Source organism: Gadus macrocephalus, chromosome 2 (genome assembly GCF_031168955.1).
Source record: "Gadus macrocephalus chromosome 2, ASM3116895v1".
NCBI lineage: Eukaryota > Metazoa > Chordata > Actinopteri > Gadiformes > Gadidae > Gadus > Gadus macrocephalus.
The window spans coordinates 10,317,998-10,335,497 of NC_082383.1; the positions used below are offsets into that span (position 1 = coordinate 10,317,998).

The 17,500-nt window shown below is 42.4% G+C and overlaps 3 protein-coding genes across 6 annotated transcripts in view; all 3 read left to right on the plus strand.

Annotated features, from left to right (window-relative positions):
• The first annotated feature begins 3,780 nt into the window (after positions 1-3,780).
• On the plus strand, positions 3,781-8,270 carry LOC132448595 (GDP-L-fucose synthase-like). Its single transcript, XM_060040033.1, has 4 exons — positions 3,781-3,989; positions 4,456-4,535; positions 7,627-7,726; positions 8,009-8,270. Exons 1-4 carry the CDS (start codon positions 3,923-3,925, stop codon positions 8,062-8,064), a joined length of 303 nt encoding a protein of 100 aa, XP_059896016.1. The 5' UTR covers positions 3,781-3,922; the 3' UTR covers positions 8,065-8,270.
• Positions 8,271-9,480: 1,210 nt separating this feature from the next.
• Positions 9,481-12,126, plus strand: alkbh7 (alkB homolog 7). 2 transcript variants are annotated; one of them, XM_060040021.1, is made up of 4 exons: positions 9,481-9,877; positions 10,391-10,564; positions 11,385-11,514; positions 11,960-12,126. In XM_060040021.1, exons 1-4 carry the CDS (start codon positions 9,596-9,598, stop codon positions 11,995-11,997), a joined length of 624 nt encoding a protein of 207 aa, XP_059896004.1. In that variant the 5' UTR covers positions 9,481-9,595; the 3' UTR covers positions 11,998-12,126. The 2 variants fall into 2 exon arrangements, with proteins under 2 accessions (XP_059896004.1, XP_059895994.1); XM_060040011.1 differs by having other exon boundaries at positions 11,385-11,509.
• A 2,600-nt stretch (positions 12,127-14,726) lies between these two features.
• ifnphi1 (interferon phi 1) overlaps positions 14,727-17,500 on the plus strand; it is a 4,394-nt gene continuing 1,620 nt past the window's right edge. Inside the window, exons 1-5 of one of the 3 annotated variants that reach the window (XM_060040054.1) lie at positions 14,727-16,072; positions 16,203-16,357; positions 16,492-16,576; positions 16,992-17,066; positions 17,351-17,500. In XM_060040054.1, coding sequence (XP_059896037.1) covers positions 16,556-16,576; positions 16,992-17,066; positions 17,351-17,500 — 246 coding nt within the window. In that variant the 5' untranslated portion in view covers positions 14,727-16,072; positions 16,203-16,357; positions 16,492-16,555. The other 2 variants (XM_060040063.1, XM_060040046.1) reach the window with 2 other exon arrangements.

Below are 17,500 nucleotides of genomic sequence, written 5' to 3' on the forward strand. Positions count from 1 at the left end.
AGAAGCTCTCAGCGATGCGGGTGGACCACGACACGGTGGCCTGGATTGGAGGCTACCTCTCAGGCAGGCCACAGTACGTGCGGCTGCAGAGCGGCCTGTCAGATGGTGGTGATGAGTAACACCAGCGCACCCCAAGGAACAGTACTTTCACCTTTTCTCTTCACCATCGACACCTCGGACTTCAGCATCAACTCTGGAACATCCGACGGAGCAGGAAGCCCCCCACTCCTACCCTTGGAGGGGATAGGAGTGTGCATAAACAATAAACTGAACGGGCCAGACAACACTGAGGCCCTCTATCGGAAGGGTCAGAGCAGACTCTTCTTCCTCAGGAGGCTCAGGTCCTTTGACGTGTGTGGCAGATGTTTCATCTGTCTGTGGTAGCCAGCACACTGTTCTTTGCTGGGCCGTGCTGGGGAGGAGGCATCACCGCTGGGGAGTCCAATAGACTCAACAAGCTGGTGAGGAAGGCCAGCTCTGTTGTGGGGCTAGAACTGGACAGTCTGGAGGTAGTGGTGGAGAGGAGGATGAGGGACAAATTCAAATCCATCTTGGGTAACCCCTCCCATCCCCTCTATGCTGAGCTGCGGCAGATGGGGAGCCCCTTTAGCCACAAATTTGTTTTAGATGTCCTAACGATAGTAATGGATGATGCCTATTTAGTTAGGAACAGTCTTAGTTAAAAACATGCTTTCATACACACATTCAGTTTTTGAGTTTACTGCTGAAAAATATCTTAGTAGATTTGAGAGTAGATTCATGGTAGGAGAGTAGAAGAAGTAAAAAGAAAAAAAGAAAAAATGTTTTGCTTTCTTCTGGTTAGTCCTCTGTTGCCTCCACACCTTTCTTTCACATCTGCTCTTTTCACTCTTCTCTGAAAACTCTGCTCTTGGAGAACAGACCAACTGGGTTGGGGGCCTGTTTCTTCTTTCATTCATTTTCTTCAGTCATTTGTAGAGGAACCTACAAGTGTGTATCTGTAGGTCTGAATTAAGTAGCATATTCCATGATTTTGTTCCATGAATAGTAGAAATGTAATGTATAAAAAATCTAATATTATTGTGGCAACGTGTAGATTGCCCAGACTACTGTTAACAATTAATGCCCTTAAATATGACTACTTTAATGCCTTTGTATATGTAATGTTAGTTCCTCTGGATAAAGGGACATTAGCACCCCCTATTGCCTATTGAACATTACTGCTTGAGGATGTGCCTCCCTCAGCCTCCACTAACTGAATTGAATAACATGGTGTTCAATGGGAGAGAGGAGGAATTTCCTCCTCTTAGTGGGTGTGACTAGCTATGAGATCGGAATCGTGTCCCAGAGCACGATTTTTTGACTTACTTCGTTATACACAGAACGAAATTCAAACCATTACCTTTCAATCGGGATATTTTCTTTGACTAAAAAAGCGACCCGAGAGCACGATTGTCCAACTTTATTCGTACTGCAGAACGAAATGTAAACCCATACACTGTGTATGGGAGAGTATCTCAGTATATACACAGGTATATATATATATAGATAGATAGATTATGCAGACACTAAAAGGTTATGGAATTCTATTTTTGTGCTTATTTTGAACTTGAACCCATATTCTCAAGGCCTTGCTGGCACCACATCTATGGGGGTAAAAGGCATGATGCTAGACCGGCGAGACTTGAATCACTCTATTAGGATTAATGATGAACAGTTCTGAATTTGGCATAGTTATTTTATAGATAATATGCAGAATCTTTTCACTTACACAAATTTACACTATCGGCTGTTTTTTGCCAGCGCGCCTCGCTATATTATTATGTGCAACTCTGTTTCCCCTAGCTGTTATTTGATTTTTTAACTCCTCATAGGAGTTCATTATGAATATCTGTTCCTCTTGAGTGAAATAGACTGCTCTTGATCTATTCAGTTTGTAAAGGTGAGTAATATGACATGATAAACGCCCCTTTCACGTGGACGCGCATTGAACCTAAAGCAGAAAACCTGTATCGACTAATCGAATCTTAAGCGAGCGTCGTAGTAACTCTGATCACGAGTTGCGTCTCTGTCGATCCAGGTTTTCCCAAGAAAGCCTGGATAGGTTCAGCGAGGTTCGTAGTATATCTTAAAGTTCATTAGCGGCCTGATCAACACTGGGCTGGCCCAATCAGAATCAGCTCAATGGTTTCTTAACCAAGGGGCATCGGCCCGACACACTTTAATCGTCATAGATAGGTGTTTCTCGAACCGCTAGGCATAACCAACTCTAAAGATAATGTTGAAGTCGACATGCATGTTTATATACCCCGCAATTTTAGGTATACTATTTGATGATCTTGGGTTAGGTATACTAAGTTCATACATGTTATGTTGCAAAATGGCATTTTGACTTTTCCTCAAACTCAAAATTTAGAACACAAAATATTTAGCTAGATTATATAATTATATAAAATAAATAAAATAAAACAGTTGAAGGGTTATTATATTATGCCCCAGCCAGGCCTTCTAATCCGTTTGTTTATAATTTGTCCATATCCATACGTTCCTAGAACTTCAGATCTCTTTAAACTAATTAGTTGATTATTTTTGTTGGACTAGCCTACTATAGGCCTATATTTGAGATACGTATCCATAGTGTGTATTTGGCATTATTTAGCTGGAATCTTTGTAATAAATGGTTAGAGTTTAGCCTAACCCAGCCACTTAAGGGGCAAGCCAGCTCAACTAGGTGCCGGTCCCAAGCCTGGATTAATGGGGAAGGTTGGCATCAGGAAGTAAACTCTACTAATGAGAATAGCCTATGTGTACCTGAAAGTGAGAAAGAATAATGATGATGAATTTAATGTAGGCCTACAGCGTTGCTTCACTCTTCTCATTGGCATAGGCTGCAGACTGGCAGTGTGTGTGTGTGTGTGTGTGTGTGTGTGTGTGTGTGTGTGTGTGTGTGTGTGTGTGTGTGTGTGTGTGTGTGTGTGTGTGTGTGTGTGTGTGTGTGTGTGTGTGTGTGTGTGTGCGTTATCGAATGTGTTGGGTCGGTGTGGTCCAAAATGCCCAGGACGATTTTTTGTCCCAGTCCACCCCTGAGTGTGTATACCAACGTAGTCACGTTGTGACCCTGGATGAGGTAGAGCACTTTCTGCCCAAAAGCATAAATGTCCCTGTCATCCTGAAGTTTGTCCCTTCTCTCTTCTTGCAGAATTTTGTGTTTGCAGGTTGAAATGTAAACAAACAATTCGAAAACCATCTGTTTGATTGACTGGTGGCTCTTCGCGCTAGAAGCCACACAACCAGAAGTTTGGGGCTACGGATCATTCATCCCCCAGAGGCTGCGACATTGTCAAACCAGTTTTGAACACCAGGCTGGTGGTTGCCACAATATTATTGCGCCCATAGAATGATAGAATGCAGGGCTTGGTATCGCTCCGTGTCTGGAGATGTCGGGGTCTCATCTGTGTAACACCTGCATGGCCCCGCTTCAGGCGGATAATTGCCATGTGGAGTGCCCCGTAGGCCTGGGTATGGAAAACCTGAGGGAGGGGCTGTCAGACAGGGCATGCATGAACTGCAGTTTCTTGCCAAGGGCTGCGTAGTAGTAAGCCAAGCCAGCCTAGGTTGAGGCTCTCCTGCTTGATTCCGAGCTCCCCTCATCTGGCCGGCTCTTACACCCGGACACCATGGTAAGATGAACTGTGGGTGCCCCACCGTGGGAAAAAACGAGGGGGGTGGACAACCCCGGCGACCAGGGTAGACCCAGATTAAAGCACTGCTGCTTCATCTGCAGCGAGGGGGAACCTACCCAGAGAACGTTCTGTCCAGCGGAACGTCCGGCAGTCTTTTTGAGGAGGGGGAGGCAGAGCCTCCATATTCTAATTAAGAGCGGGGGACAGCGCAGGGCTCCAGGGCCGGATCAGAGGCTGGCCCGCTTAGGGCACAGTCAGGGATGCACATAGCACTAGCTCGCTTGAGGCTGGACAAGACCCCAGTTCAAACTGCTCCGCTGCTCTGTTGTAAGTATAAACAAAAACTTTAGTTTATGGCCTTACATTTCACAAATTGATTGCACTGGAAATACTACCCGGGTCCGTGTGAGGCAATCTGCTCAAGCCAGGAGATTTCGTCTAAGTTATCACAAGAAAAAATGGAGGATTAAAGCATTCCTTTGTTTTTCAGTGTTTGGAGCCAATGTAAGATCAACTACTTTCTTGTTATGAAAACCATTAGAAAAGCAGGGACCCTGCATTATCTTGGGTTAATATCTGCAACACCATCGCAATAAAGGGTTGGACGGAATTGGACTGATAATCCTGCACCTAAGGTGAATGAGTGTTTAGGCATGCCTGGAGGGCAGGCCTAAATGCAAACCTTCATGGTAAACACCATTGCGGGGGGTCAGGAGCAGTGCCATTTCTGTGAGTGTGAGTATATGCTTCTGCTTCCAATCATCAAGCACATACATTCACTTTTTCAATGCAGTGGGTGAAGAGGATGAGGTCTCGATTCAAGAGGCAGTGGAAATGATCGCAGAGGCACTGGAGTTCAAGGGCCAAATACATGTATCCTTTGAACGCTCTTAAAGGGTAAGTAAACCCCTATTTTAGCTGGAGAACTTCCGCCTATTAGTTTTAACAACTGCGATCTGAGCAGAAGTGGTAAAGGCCAATTGAGTTCCATAGAAGCAAGTGTGAGGGCCATTGTCAAAACAACGCTGGCAATCGTTTCTTCAGAAGTAGCGGACAGTAATGGTCACAAACCCTAACCCTAACCCTAACCCATATGAAATTGTTTTCTACCGAACAAAGGGATTTGGGGGATACTTACCATATAAATGTGACTGGAAGAAAAACTTCTCTTTGGACTTTGGGCTTCATGAAACAGATACAGATGACTTTATGTGTGATGTGGAGGGGTGGTCATAATCACAAACCGTGGCTTTTCTAGTATTTGTGGAGGCTTAGCCAAGAGTTCTGGGTCTGGGGCAATCTTTCCTTGGAATCAAGCCAGGATTTACAATATGGGCAATCAGGGCAAGTTCCCAGGGGCCCCTGCGCACAATAGGGCCCTCCTTAATGGGAGAAGAAAAGAGGTTAAAAGTAGTAGACCTACACATTCACGTCATTACTACCTGCTGGGTCACGCGGTCACCCTCTACTCCGACCCCGCCCCCCTGCAGTGGCTCCACCGCAGGAAGGATTTCAACGCGAGGATTACCCGGTGGTACCTCGCGTTGCAGCCCTTCAACTTCCGAGTCGTGCACCGGCCTGGGGCGCAGATGGCCGTGGCGGACTTCCTCTGGGGGAGTGAGTTGGCGGCCGGATGTGTCCCCGGCCTGGGTCGGGCGGTGGGGGTGTGTTGGGGGACGTGCGGCGTCTGTCCTGCGGGTGGAGTATGGGCATGTTGGAAGCACACCGGATCTGCTGGGTTGGTTGGGTCTGATTGCGAGCAGGTGCCCGCATTCAGACCAATCAGGGAGTGTGCATTGATGTGCCTGCTTTATCTTGTAGTGGGAGAGCGGGAGCCTGGGAGAGGACGGTTGAAGCACGAGGACTACTGCTGCAGGAATATAGCTCGGATGCTCCCTGTTACCGCTGTCCCGGGCCCCTGGTTTCTCGACGGTTTGTGTTTATTTTGAATTAAAGACCTGCTTTGTACTCTCAAGCACACGCTGTCTCCATCCGCTCTGTAAGGACTTGTTACAATAACGAATCCTGCATTGGAAGTCATTGCCATATTTATGGTCTTACCTTACATTCGTTGTAATTGCATGAGAACAAAAGCATTGTAATAAAAAAGGCTGCCTTAATGCACGGGCTTACCTGGGCTGAAGCCCCGCGGCCTACAACGATAAGGGGGCCTATCATGAGCTGCAGTAAAAAAAAAGAAATATTTTTTTATTTTATTATTTTTTTAATACTGCCTCAGGCTCCCTAATCAGCGTAGGTCCAATACAATGTGATTTTTTGTTTTGGGCTTACAAAGATCCGAGGCCTATCATGAGCCAAGAAAAAAGGGGGCCACTTTCTCGTACCCGTCCGTCCGTCCGTCCGTCGACAACAAAATATATTGCTAAATGACTAGTGCTGTCAGTTAAACGGCGTTAACGCAAACCCATTTTTATTTATTTTTTTATTTTTGGCTCAAAACAAAGAAGCAGTAGCCTGACTGCTATGTTCAAGGCAGTATGTTTGTTTGTTCATCGTTTAATTGCACTATAGGCTTTTTTTTTGTATCGTCCTGTTTTGATCAGTATATGCCAATGTTGTTATCAATAGAAAAACATTTGCACAAGGCAAGCCGATGCACTTCTCCATGTTGATAAGAGCATTAAAATGAGAACAATTAATGGGACAAAGCATATAAAAAAGATTTGCGATAATCACGATTAATCGTGAGTTAACTATAACATTAATGTGATTAATCGCGATTAAATATTTTAATCGCTTGACAGCACTACTAAAAACACATGACAGCTCTTTCAATGTAGCCACATAAATATTATCAGCCCTCCTATAGCAGGGGGCAAGACCCATCACAGGAAAGCGGCCAAAGGAAAAAAGACAGGAAGAGCAAGAGGTGAGGCAAGAGGAAGACCAGTGGGTAGAGGAAGTCAGAGAGCATTGGCATGCGACACGGCAGGAGTGAGCAGGATATGTGAAGAATACCCAGACCCAAATGCCCAGCATGCTGGGTTCATGGCAGCACTGTCATAATTACTGTTAGCAATATCACTCCTGTTATCTTCTTTTTGTTTTTCAAGTAAAAAGGCTGCTTTGAGATGAATGCATTTACTTACTATTATTTAAATGAAACATATATAAAGTGCAGCGCGTTTAGTTGACCGTTGGCCATACCACTATTCAATCAGACAGAACCGTAGCAAATTCTGATATTACAGTCTGCTGATAAATGTACAGTCCTCATCAAAACGAATATCTTCACCTTCTGTTGAATGTTAAAGGACTTTCGTGTATAGCCTCGTGTTCATCGCGAAGCTCTCCATCTTGGGAATGTCGCACTGATATTTACTCTCGTAGTCTATCTCTTATCAGATAATCTTCTTGGGTCGTTTGATTCACTCGTACGTTTACGCTTTACATGGCAATCCTTTTCAACAGAAGTCACGGCAAACTGGACTCGTGTATCATCAAGAATGAGCAATAGGCCTACATAGAATGAAAAAAACAATAGAGTGAATAGATATCATAGTTCTCCGTCTACCGTCCTCACTCCCTTTGTTTCCCATGATTCAGATATTTCTGAATGTTTGAATGCTGAAATCTTACATATTCTACCTTTAATATATATTTCACTTAAAAATATATATTGTATCTGATCTGTTCAAACCTGACTGATGCATCCCTACTACTCCCACATCTGAGTTTGGCCGGTCAAATCTGCCATTTTTAACAGCGATTTGAATGTCATACCCATTGTGAAACATCTAGTCGAATTGCATTTTAGTAAGGGTCAGGCTACGTTGTAATAATTTTGCAGAAATATTGACAATAAGATAGCTCTGTTGAGAGGAGTTCTACTGCCTGACCGTCTCTGGACTGGAAGCAGACCTATTCCCTTTATAGATATAATATATTGAGGTCAGCCACAATTCAAAGCATCTTGCCCAATAACCTTGACCCATGATACCAGTATGACACCAGCTTGTCAGATGGCCAATTGAAGAAGACAGCCAACAATGCCAAGCTGAGACGCTATCTCCCAGACTTCCCCTTCACACCACTAAGAGAAGGTCAGAGCTCAAGACTTCAAGATCCCCCTTATAAAACAACAGGGTCACCTTAGAGCTGAAAAATAGCAATGATGTTGTGGTCCAGCGACCATTAATTAATATGAATATAGCGGTTAAACTTTCCCACTCAAAGCTTTAACTGCAATTTAGAAGTATAATTAAACTTTATGTGGAACATGGATAGATAATAGGAATACGCTCATCTGTTTCTTATATCACTACCATCAGTTGTTTAGATACATTATATTGTGTTTTTCTGTATTTTTTCCTTCCTCCTTGCAGGCACCAAATTGACCTGTGACTGGTTTGTCAAGAACTACCAACATTCCCCTGCATAGAGCACACAGAGAGATGTTGTAATACCATCATGGCAAACTAACAAACTGTGTCATGCAGCTGGTCAACATAATTCATTTTTCCTATTTGTTGTTTTCTCCTATTTGTCGTTTTCTTCTAAACGTATTGCTTTAGCCAAAAGCACTGCAATAAGTGCCCCACAACACATGCTTTTCATATCCAGCCCAATCCCATATCACTTTTGAAATAAATGTTATGTTATTCCTGTCAACTGTGGTAATGGCTCCTCTGCAGCTTCTTGACAGCTTCTGTTCTGTCACTAGCTTTGAACCTAGATCAGGCCTATATATACAGGGTTATCTCCTTCCCTCGCCCGGACATAAAAATCTACCGACTGAACCAGCAGCGGGTTTTTGACAATGGTGACGTATGTTAGTAGTACATTGAATTAAAGTTGTGGTGGCCCAGCCACTGAGCAGTACCCTACATGGCCACATGGTGGCCACAAAGGCAAGCAAAGTCAGCTTACCACTCACAGGTTTGCTGAGTAAGCCCTGCAATCAGGAGGCTTTTTAACTTCACCAGAACAAGCTGAAGACAGACTGGCTGGAGGAGCGTGTGGAGACACACGGTAGGCCAGTCTCGTGGTAAGGGGCATGTGGTCAACCCTCTTGACCAATCCGAACCCTTATAGTGAAATTACGTCCAAGTCAATAGAATATAATGCATAGGCCAAGATGTTTGTGTTGGCCTACAGTGATTTTTTACGAAAATTAATTATGAGTGTGCAACATGTGACCAATGCCATAAAATGAAATAGTCCTATAATAGGTTTCGAATGCATTCTTTCAATAATGTCAGTCTGTGGTCCATTTTGCAGTTCTGACTTGTCTCTTGTAAAGCAGGAGGAGCCATCAACTCAATGTCCTTGTCCCTGGCAAAAACTATTCATTCTGTTCTGTGTTTGCGCTTGTGTGTGTTGGAGGGAGAGAGTGTGTACATTTTGCATGTTATGCACACATTACAAAACCATATAATTATAATTAGGGAAGAATTAATTAACTGTTCTTGTCATGTAGGCCTAATATGCGGGAATTTTACATCTAAATATATTGTATGTGGGTTAGGTCGGTTGGATTACCGCATGGCCAGTAAAGCGATAGTCTCTCTAGTTATGTGTCTCCCCCTTCTGTCCATAATAAAACAATACTTAAATGGGGCATTGCTGCGGTACCGTCTGTGAGGCCACTTAGGACGTGGCCGACATTAATTCCACAACTAGTTTCGACTATTACCTCAGCTTCAACAGCTGTCTCTAAATATATACGATGCAATATAGACCTAATAACACATTTGACTAGAAACGTTAGAAAGTTAACATTTTCCTAAATACCATTTCATTTAATTGAAAAATATTGCCACCTGCTGGCGTCTTTCTTTCATCCGTTTGAAAACTACACCTCCCAAGGTACTTTGCGCGTACAAAATGGTGTCTTGCAGGTCTACAGCTCTACCTAAAATCTAAACCGATCACTGTCTTTAGCTGATAGAGGACATATATCCACTATAATAATGAAATTGCTAAAAAGTGTATTGACACAGATAAACTCGCTTAATATAAGTAAATATAGGCGTTGTCAGAGTTCTACAAACTCTACGATCCGTGTAACCGGCAGTGTTTTCTCACAGCTGGAACATTACGTGGACGGCTCGTCGCGGGATTTGATCCAACGACTCAGCACGCAGGTAGAGGTGCGAACCCAATTTATCAGCAAAGAGGAAGAATGTGCTCTTTTTCAAGAACTCGAACCTGGGTTGAAAAGGAAACGTTACCAATTTGACCACTGGGATGATGTAAGTTTGAATTTTTATTATCTGCGTTTTTGTCAGGTTACGGTCACTTGTTTTGCTACATTAAACCCAGGCGCGTGTCAACAAATGTGATGGCACACAAGGCGAGTGATGGGGGGCACCGTACCCTCGGACCACAACAGAGAATGTATTCGTTCCTTCAGTTTGTACCCCTTTTGTACAATTAAATGCAAACATTCTGCAATACACTGTTACTGGGTCTGGGTCACATAGTAATGACCCTTCCAAACAGTGAGGTAGCTATAAAGATAATGCTTTTCTTTAACTGCAATGCAGATTTCGAATAGATTATTGAAGATGTCATTGGTTTTTAATCTGCATTTAACATTTTTTTTTACCGGGCTGAAACGAAGTTTATCTTTTTTTAATCTGAACATTTTGTGGTTTTTTTATTGCAAACTCTTAATTTAAAATAAATCTCTTTTAAATATGGCTATTATATCTGCCTAATTTAACTCATCATTCATTAATATTTATGTTCTTTCTACTGCTCAGGCTATTCACGGGTACAGAGAGACCGAGCGTGGAACATGGGGGTCGGTGTGTGAGGGTGTCTTAAGGCGTGTCAAATCTGTAGCTTTCCCTGAGGGCAGTCCACTTCTTGGCCCCGTTCATGTCCTAGATCTGGACAAGGCTGGCTTCATCAAACCACACATCGACAGCATCAAGGTATGAATCGTATGATAACGGAATGTAAGAGTATATTATTCTATACTATATATTATATATATATATATATATATATATATATATATATATATATATATATATGAATAAGAGCTATGGTGCTTTATAAAATACTCCACCACGTTCTTGCACTTCAAAAAGTGCCAACCCAGATAAAGTTTCAGAGCGAGAGTGTCAACGTTTAGAAACTCAATACAACTAGACTCCCAAACTTTACCTTGCACGCTACACCTATAGCGTTTTCCATTCACACTTTTGGCCGTGGTGCACCGTGCCGCACTGATACTCGTTTCCACTACCAGCTTACACAAGGCGCCTGTACCGCGCCCGAGATGGAGCATTTACTCGCTCGGGCCAAAGTGAGTTCGCCCCGCCTCCAAGTCGGTCTCTAAAATTGTAGGAATATAGACCTTTACAAATACAATAAACTGTGCCTTCTTGTGTATGAGACGCATTGTTGCATAAGAAACATTGACGTTTGTCAACAATGATGGCACACAAACGTTGTGACGTTATCCTCACAACAACTATATCTTCTTTCAAACTATTAAACGTTGAACGATAATTTTGATCTTTCATATGTGTTTCATATTCAAATGGCTCATAATGAATCTTTTCAAAAAAGGCATAACGCTGTTGATATTTCTTATGAAAGGGGAATTTCTCTGTAGCAGTTGGATTTTAGAATGTATTTACATGAATAAATAATAATTCCATGCAGTAATAATTGCATGTAGTATGTACGTATGAAAATTATGTATTTAAATGCAATATTTATTTACTTTTTACCCTTTCGTCCTAGTTCTGTGGCAGTACAATTGCAGGGCTCAGTCTCCTATCAGACAGTGTGATGCGCTTGGTAAAGGAAGACGACGCTCACCAATGGCTGGATCTCTTTCTGCCACGATACTCCCTCTACATATTGAGGTTTAGTATGTTGCTTCTCCCCCTTTATCGCTGCTTTGTTTGCATTTGCAATTCCAATCCAAATATTGTATATTATTTTGGGGTGGAACTGATTTTTGGTTGCTTGTCTGCTCTTCCTTTGATCTGCTCGTAGAATACACCTCTATCTATATATCTTTATATATGTATGTATATGCCTGAACATGCATACAAATAAGTAGGGGTTGGTTGAAAAAATATATATATACTAAATTATATGATTTAACTTTTTCTGATATTTTTTCAACATGCTGTGCATGTTGTATTGATTTTGATAGTTTATACATCTTGTAATCCAAATCTGATTGATTAATGTTACTTTGATTTAAATACATCAGAGGGGGAAACAATCCCTATATTTTGAATTGTACCCATTAGAACTAATGTAGCCTGAGAAGGGGTGCATAATGAATAATAAACCTTTTTATCCAGGGAAACGGCCCGGTATGGCTTCACCCATGAGATCCTGAAGGACGAGCAGTCAGTGTTTCGTGGAAGCAGAGTCCCCCGGGAGCGACGCATCTCAGTCATTTGTCGAAATCTTCCCACGGAAAAGCAGGAGACCTGCCGATGATGGCCAATAAAGATGTTCTAAATGATTACATCCCTGTGTGAATGAACTACTCTTGAAAATCCGTGGCAGGGTAACTGGTAATAACAGGGAACAATCATGGATGTATTAATCAGATGAAGCATGGCCATTAGAATCCAGTCATTCGCATACTCTGAGGCTGTGTAACTTATCTGGCAAGAAATAGCCAGTATTTATGTTGGCACAAAATAGGGCTTTGACTTTTGCCCAAAAATCATATTCGAAGTTCGTTTGTTTATTAATATTAATATTCGAATATATTCGAATATTTATTAATATTTTGACCATTAAATGCCTTCAGTAAGACCTGGGCTGAATCCGAATACTTAGTACATACTATTTCTGTTCAGTGTCTACTACTTGACCGTAGGCCTACTACACTTGACAGTGTAGTACGGTCTACAGCTATGCGTAGAATGCCTCTGAACGCTTCCGAACACGCTGCCGAAACTCCACCGGATGTTTGGAGATGACGTATCTCCCCTCAGATGCCGGTGTAAGTACCATATTGGCTCGGCTACCAGATCGGCTCGGGGTCCGTCGTCTGCTGATTACGTTACACAATATCATTGGCTGTACACTTGAATGGGCGTACATTGTGATTGGCTGTACGTCGGACAGTTGTGATTGGCTGTTTTGTGCTGTAGTAGTAGTCATAGCAACCACCAGGCAACAGCGAGCACATGTGCGAGCGCGAGTAGATTGGGCATATGCCGTTTTTCCAGCCTAACGTGATTCAAAGTAGCCAAATCAGGCTGAAAATGTGCCCAATCTGGCAACACGGACGGCTTATCTTAACAGCCAAGATGATTCTGAGGGATGTTTTGTTTTTACAAGAAAACTATCCATACAGATAGGTTGGGAATGGTCTATGTTCAAAATGAAAGAACATTACAGGCTCTTTAATTTAAGCCTTAAAATACCTTATTGCTGTAGATAGCGTATTGTGTGACGTAATCAGCAGACGACGGACCCCGAGCCGATCTGGTAGCCGAGCCAATATGGTACTTACACCGGCAAAATTACCTTGATAAGATACCTGTTTTCCGTCTTGTCATCGTTACTATTAAATTAAAAATGTCTCTTTTTACTTAATTACTTACTTTACTTTTTTAATGTCTCTTTTTTTCGCCGCTTTCTACGACGTCTTTCTAAGCCGCTGTTGGTAGTGTCGGGTCAGCCATCTCTTCTTCGTTCGTTACCCGACTCCGGTTGCATTGTGGGATAGCGTAGTGACCTACCGTTGTATACTGTGGCGGTAGTACGCATTCTTTAACGTTTTCCGTACTACACAATGCGTACTACTGAGCATTCGGACGCACTATATTTGTGGCGTACTACAAAATGCATACTATAAGTATGAGTATTCGGATTCAGCCCTGGATTGGGTTTTTTCGAGGTTTGTTTACCGGCGTTGCTATGGTTACCGGTCTTACGTGTTCCAACGGTTATAGGGTTTCTAATAAATCTAATTAAAAAAAATAAATAAAAATAAATCTAGTCTAATTAATACTTAATTTACTGCCTCTTCCGTGGTCATTACAATATTATGAATAGACTGCGTCAGGTTCTCCGACGTCTCTCCCTCTTGGCCTGCCCATAACAGGTTCGAATATTAAGGGCTGCCTAATATTCGTTCGAATTTTGATTTATTTTTTATTCGAATTATATTCGAATTACGAAGTTCGAAGTCAAAGCCCTAGCACAAAACGGGTCTTAAATCTATTCAGCTTTGTGATCTGTTTACTAGGTCATGTCATTCAATCAAAACATGATTCAAATGAACACAGTGACCCCTTATGGCCAATTTTCACCAGAACTGGCACGGAAGCGTCACGGCAGTAAAACGGTCGCTGAAAATAATGGCAACCATTAAAGTCAATGTAGGCTATTTCACTGGATACGGTCGTGGCATGGCACGGAACCGTCCCCAAACCGGCACTTCTATTTTTTGAAAGTTGCCGGTTCGCAGCTGTGTCTCAAGGCCAAGTTCCACCAGAAGCGGCACGGCAGCGAAGCGGCACGGCAGCGAAGCGGCTGTGTTCCGTACTGCAATCCCCACAGGAAGCGGTACGGACACGTTCCAGATGATGGCTCAGATGATGGTGCATACGTGCATAATTATAATAGGCCTATATGAATTGTAAAAAATATTATTATTAGAATGAGTCGTACAATATTATTCACGATTTATAATCAACCCCTACACATCAATCTTATAACCCATTAAATACGGCATGATTTAGATGTCATGGCAACGTCACTGTCCGCTCGCGACATTGGACTTGCGATTAGAGTATAGACGAGGCATCGACGCAGACTTTCATTTCTTCTTTGCCACTGATTAGCTTTTTATACCATAGATATAGAATGTATAATATTACAATATCCTGTGAATTGCGTCGGGGTCGATGCGAGCTCATGAATATTGATGAGCAAATGCAAACTGGCTGTAGAAGTGTTCTGAGACACAGCTTCGAACCGGTAACTTTCAAAAATACAAGAGGCACGAATCGTAAACAAAGTGCTGGTTTGGGGACGGTTCCGTGCTGTGCCGCGACCGTATCCAGTGGAATAGCCTACATTGAATATAATGGTTTCTATTATTTTCGGCGACCGATTTACTGCCGTGGCGCTTCCTTGACAGTTCTGGTGGAAATTGGCCTTCAGAACACTTCTACAGCCAATCTGTTTGCATTTGCTCATGAATAAATAAAAAAATGCGGGTGCAGCCATTTTTGTTTTTGAGTCTAACGCAGTCTCACTGAACTCGCTCTACTTTCAGAATAGACCTCGGAAGAATAGTGATGGATTTGTTTTCTTGATTCAGTTCACATCGGTCAATTCGCCAAGAAGAATCGTTCAGAATCGTTTGTTCGTTCATTCGCATTTCCTGTAGCAGTGAATCGAATCATTGAATGCACGGTTCTCAGTCAGTCGGACTCCGCCCTCGTTCTCATTCTCAAACGATCGTGCAAGTCGGTCATCAATCAACACAACATTACAACTTTAACCAAACGCAGCGGGATGGGGGTGTAGTTGATTATTGGATGTTTAACATATCAGCAAGATAATAGCCTTGATTTAGCAATGATGGAGTTTAAAAGTTTGACGAGATTTAAAAAATCTCGTCAGAGCAGAGCAAGGCGTCAGCTCTATCGGTATCAAACTCCTGTCTCCCAGAAAAATGTAAAAACTAAAATACAGGGCACAAGATCACTGGGACTACAACAGGGAAAAGTAAAAAATAAATAAATAAAAGGTAGACAAACCAGGTCACCGTCAGATGTGTAGTCCAGGGATTGGCAAAGACAGAGAAACAGGATCAGAATTCCAAGCGGCTGATCCAATCAGCAGACAAAACCCCAAATCAAGAAACAGGCAGGAATCAAACAGGATGGCAGAATACTTGCAAAAGGGCTAGAGAATCCAATATCATCCCGCTGCAGACACAAATGGGCGTTCTCGTGTGGTGGGGGTTCCCGTTTACGCAGACTGGAACGCCCCCTTCTTATTCTTCGTCGCCTTTCTCGCTGAACTGTATTAAAATGTCAAAGTGTACTACTCCGAAGCCATGTAAATAGTGTTGTAAATAAACTTACAAAGCTTTTCAAATCTTACCGGGATTGGGCCTTTTTACACGTCTGCCGGGGCCCGGAGGCATTGTTACAAAAAGTAGGGTCATAGAAACGCGGTCCTGAAACTGTTGCCGGAACCGTCCACTTTCTGAAATGGCGTGTGACCGCCTCTGTGTTAAAAAGAAAGCGAAACAGAAAGTGACGTAACAATTGACAAGCGCAGCCGCGAGGTAGAGAAGCCACCGTTTTATATCTTAAAATAATAGATAGCCTACATTTAGACTTTGAAGAAAATTGGATAAGAATCGATTTGGGGATGTTTAGGCGATCAAGGAATATACTACGTGGGGATCTTAAACCTATTCAATATACGACGTAGGAATCTTAACCCTATTCATTAACGGCTTTATCATTTTATAGGTTAGCCTCGAAACTATTTTAACCATATAGGCCTAGTCCACTTATTCCACTTGTCAGTGGAATAGTTGCATTGTGTATTTTGCAGGTTGTAGCCGGATTGCATCGTGGAATCTGAATGTTGGATGCTGGAGTTTGACATCAGGTCACTTGGAAAGGGAAAGCGTCGTCCATCCCGAAAGTGCACGGGGAATTTCGACTTTCCAATCTCTTGGTGCTTAAATGTGTGGATCCTGCGCTCAGGTAACATTCGCAACAAAAGCATATTCACCATACCACACTAATACTTGAGCTCTTGCTATCGTTTCTACAAGAACTTAAATCCAGTTTTATCGCAAAATGCTGAACTGTATTTTCACGTTGGTGTTCCTGTGCAGCTCCGTTGTTACTGTGCAGAGCTGTGATTGGCTTCGACTCTACGGGGACCTCAGCAATGACTCGATGTCACTGTTAGACCAGATGGTGAGTAACTTGTTTAAAGAAATTTCTTAAAACTTTGTGTTCATTCATTTCGAACCTGATGCATTAACTTTTACAACAGGTTCAAACCATAGTCCAAAAACAGAACAACATGCAGCAACAGGAAATACTACTTGATAAAATCGCAGTTATCTATTCTTCTGTTTAATGGTGTTAGGAAAACTTGAGATTGATAGAATATCAGTTTACATAATGCCGTTGGTTTGTTGGCTACTTAAATATTCAAAAATTAGGCAATTTGTTTGCTGAACAAAATAAGTGCTGTGTGCATTAAGTTTTTTAAATCTGTGCATGTGTGTTGTTTCAGACAAATAATTAAACGTGTGTGTTAAGCTAACTACTGGTTGCCAATCCTGTACGTAAGTAAGATGTGTTTTTTTTGTTTGTGTGTGTGTAGGGCGGTGAGATGACGGACCAGCAATGTCCCGTCTCCTTTCCAGAATCATTCTACAGGCACATCCAAAAAGATAAGGTAATTGAGTCCATTGTGTCCATTGTCTCTATGATCTGCAAAATGCCACCCTAATCTCCCAAACATAAACAACACATATTATTCATCCTTCTTATGTACTTGACTATAAACAAACCCTCCAAAAATATTCCAATCATACTTGTGTTCTGATTGTTATAGTCATTTGTTTTATTTCTAAAACTTTCTAAAAAAAGAATCAGTCTTTCATGCGGTCTGTTATTTAGACTGACCCTCTATGACCCGGTCTGACCTTCTGCATGTCTTTGTTCTCTGTCTCTGTTCAGATGGAGGCGAAGTTGGAATTCATCGGAGACAGTCTTACGCAAATCATCCAACTGTATCACGGGAACCTCTCCTCTGTGTCCTGGGACCATAACAAGACGGAGCGCTTCCTCATCACCGTGGACAGACAGGCCAGGGAGATCAATCGTTGT

Coding starts and splice junctions, on each gene's coding strand:
- LOC132448595 (XM_060040033.1), top strand. CDS start 3,923: ATGCACATAGCACTAGCTCGCTTGAGGCTGGACAAGACCCCAGTTCAA. Junction 3,990..4,455: donor AACTGCTCCGCTGCTCTGTT/GTAAGTATAAAC, acceptor TTTTCAATGCAG/TGGGTGAAGAGGATGAGGTC. Junction 4,536..7,626: donor AGTTCAAGGGCCAAATACAT/GTATCCTTTGAA, acceptor CCATGATACCAG/TATGACACCAGCTTGTCAGA.
- alkbh7 (XM_060040011.1), top strand. CDS start 9,596: ATGAAATTGCTAAAAAGTGTATTGACACAGATAAACTCGCTTAATATA. Junction 9,878..10,390: donor AATTTGACCACTGGGATGAT/GTAAGTTTGAAT, acceptor TCTACTGCTCAG/GCTATTCACGGGTACAGAGA. Junction 11,510..11,959: donor TACTCCCTCTACATATTGAG/GTTTAGTATGTT, acceptor CTTTTTATCCAG/GGAAACGGCCCGGTATGGCT.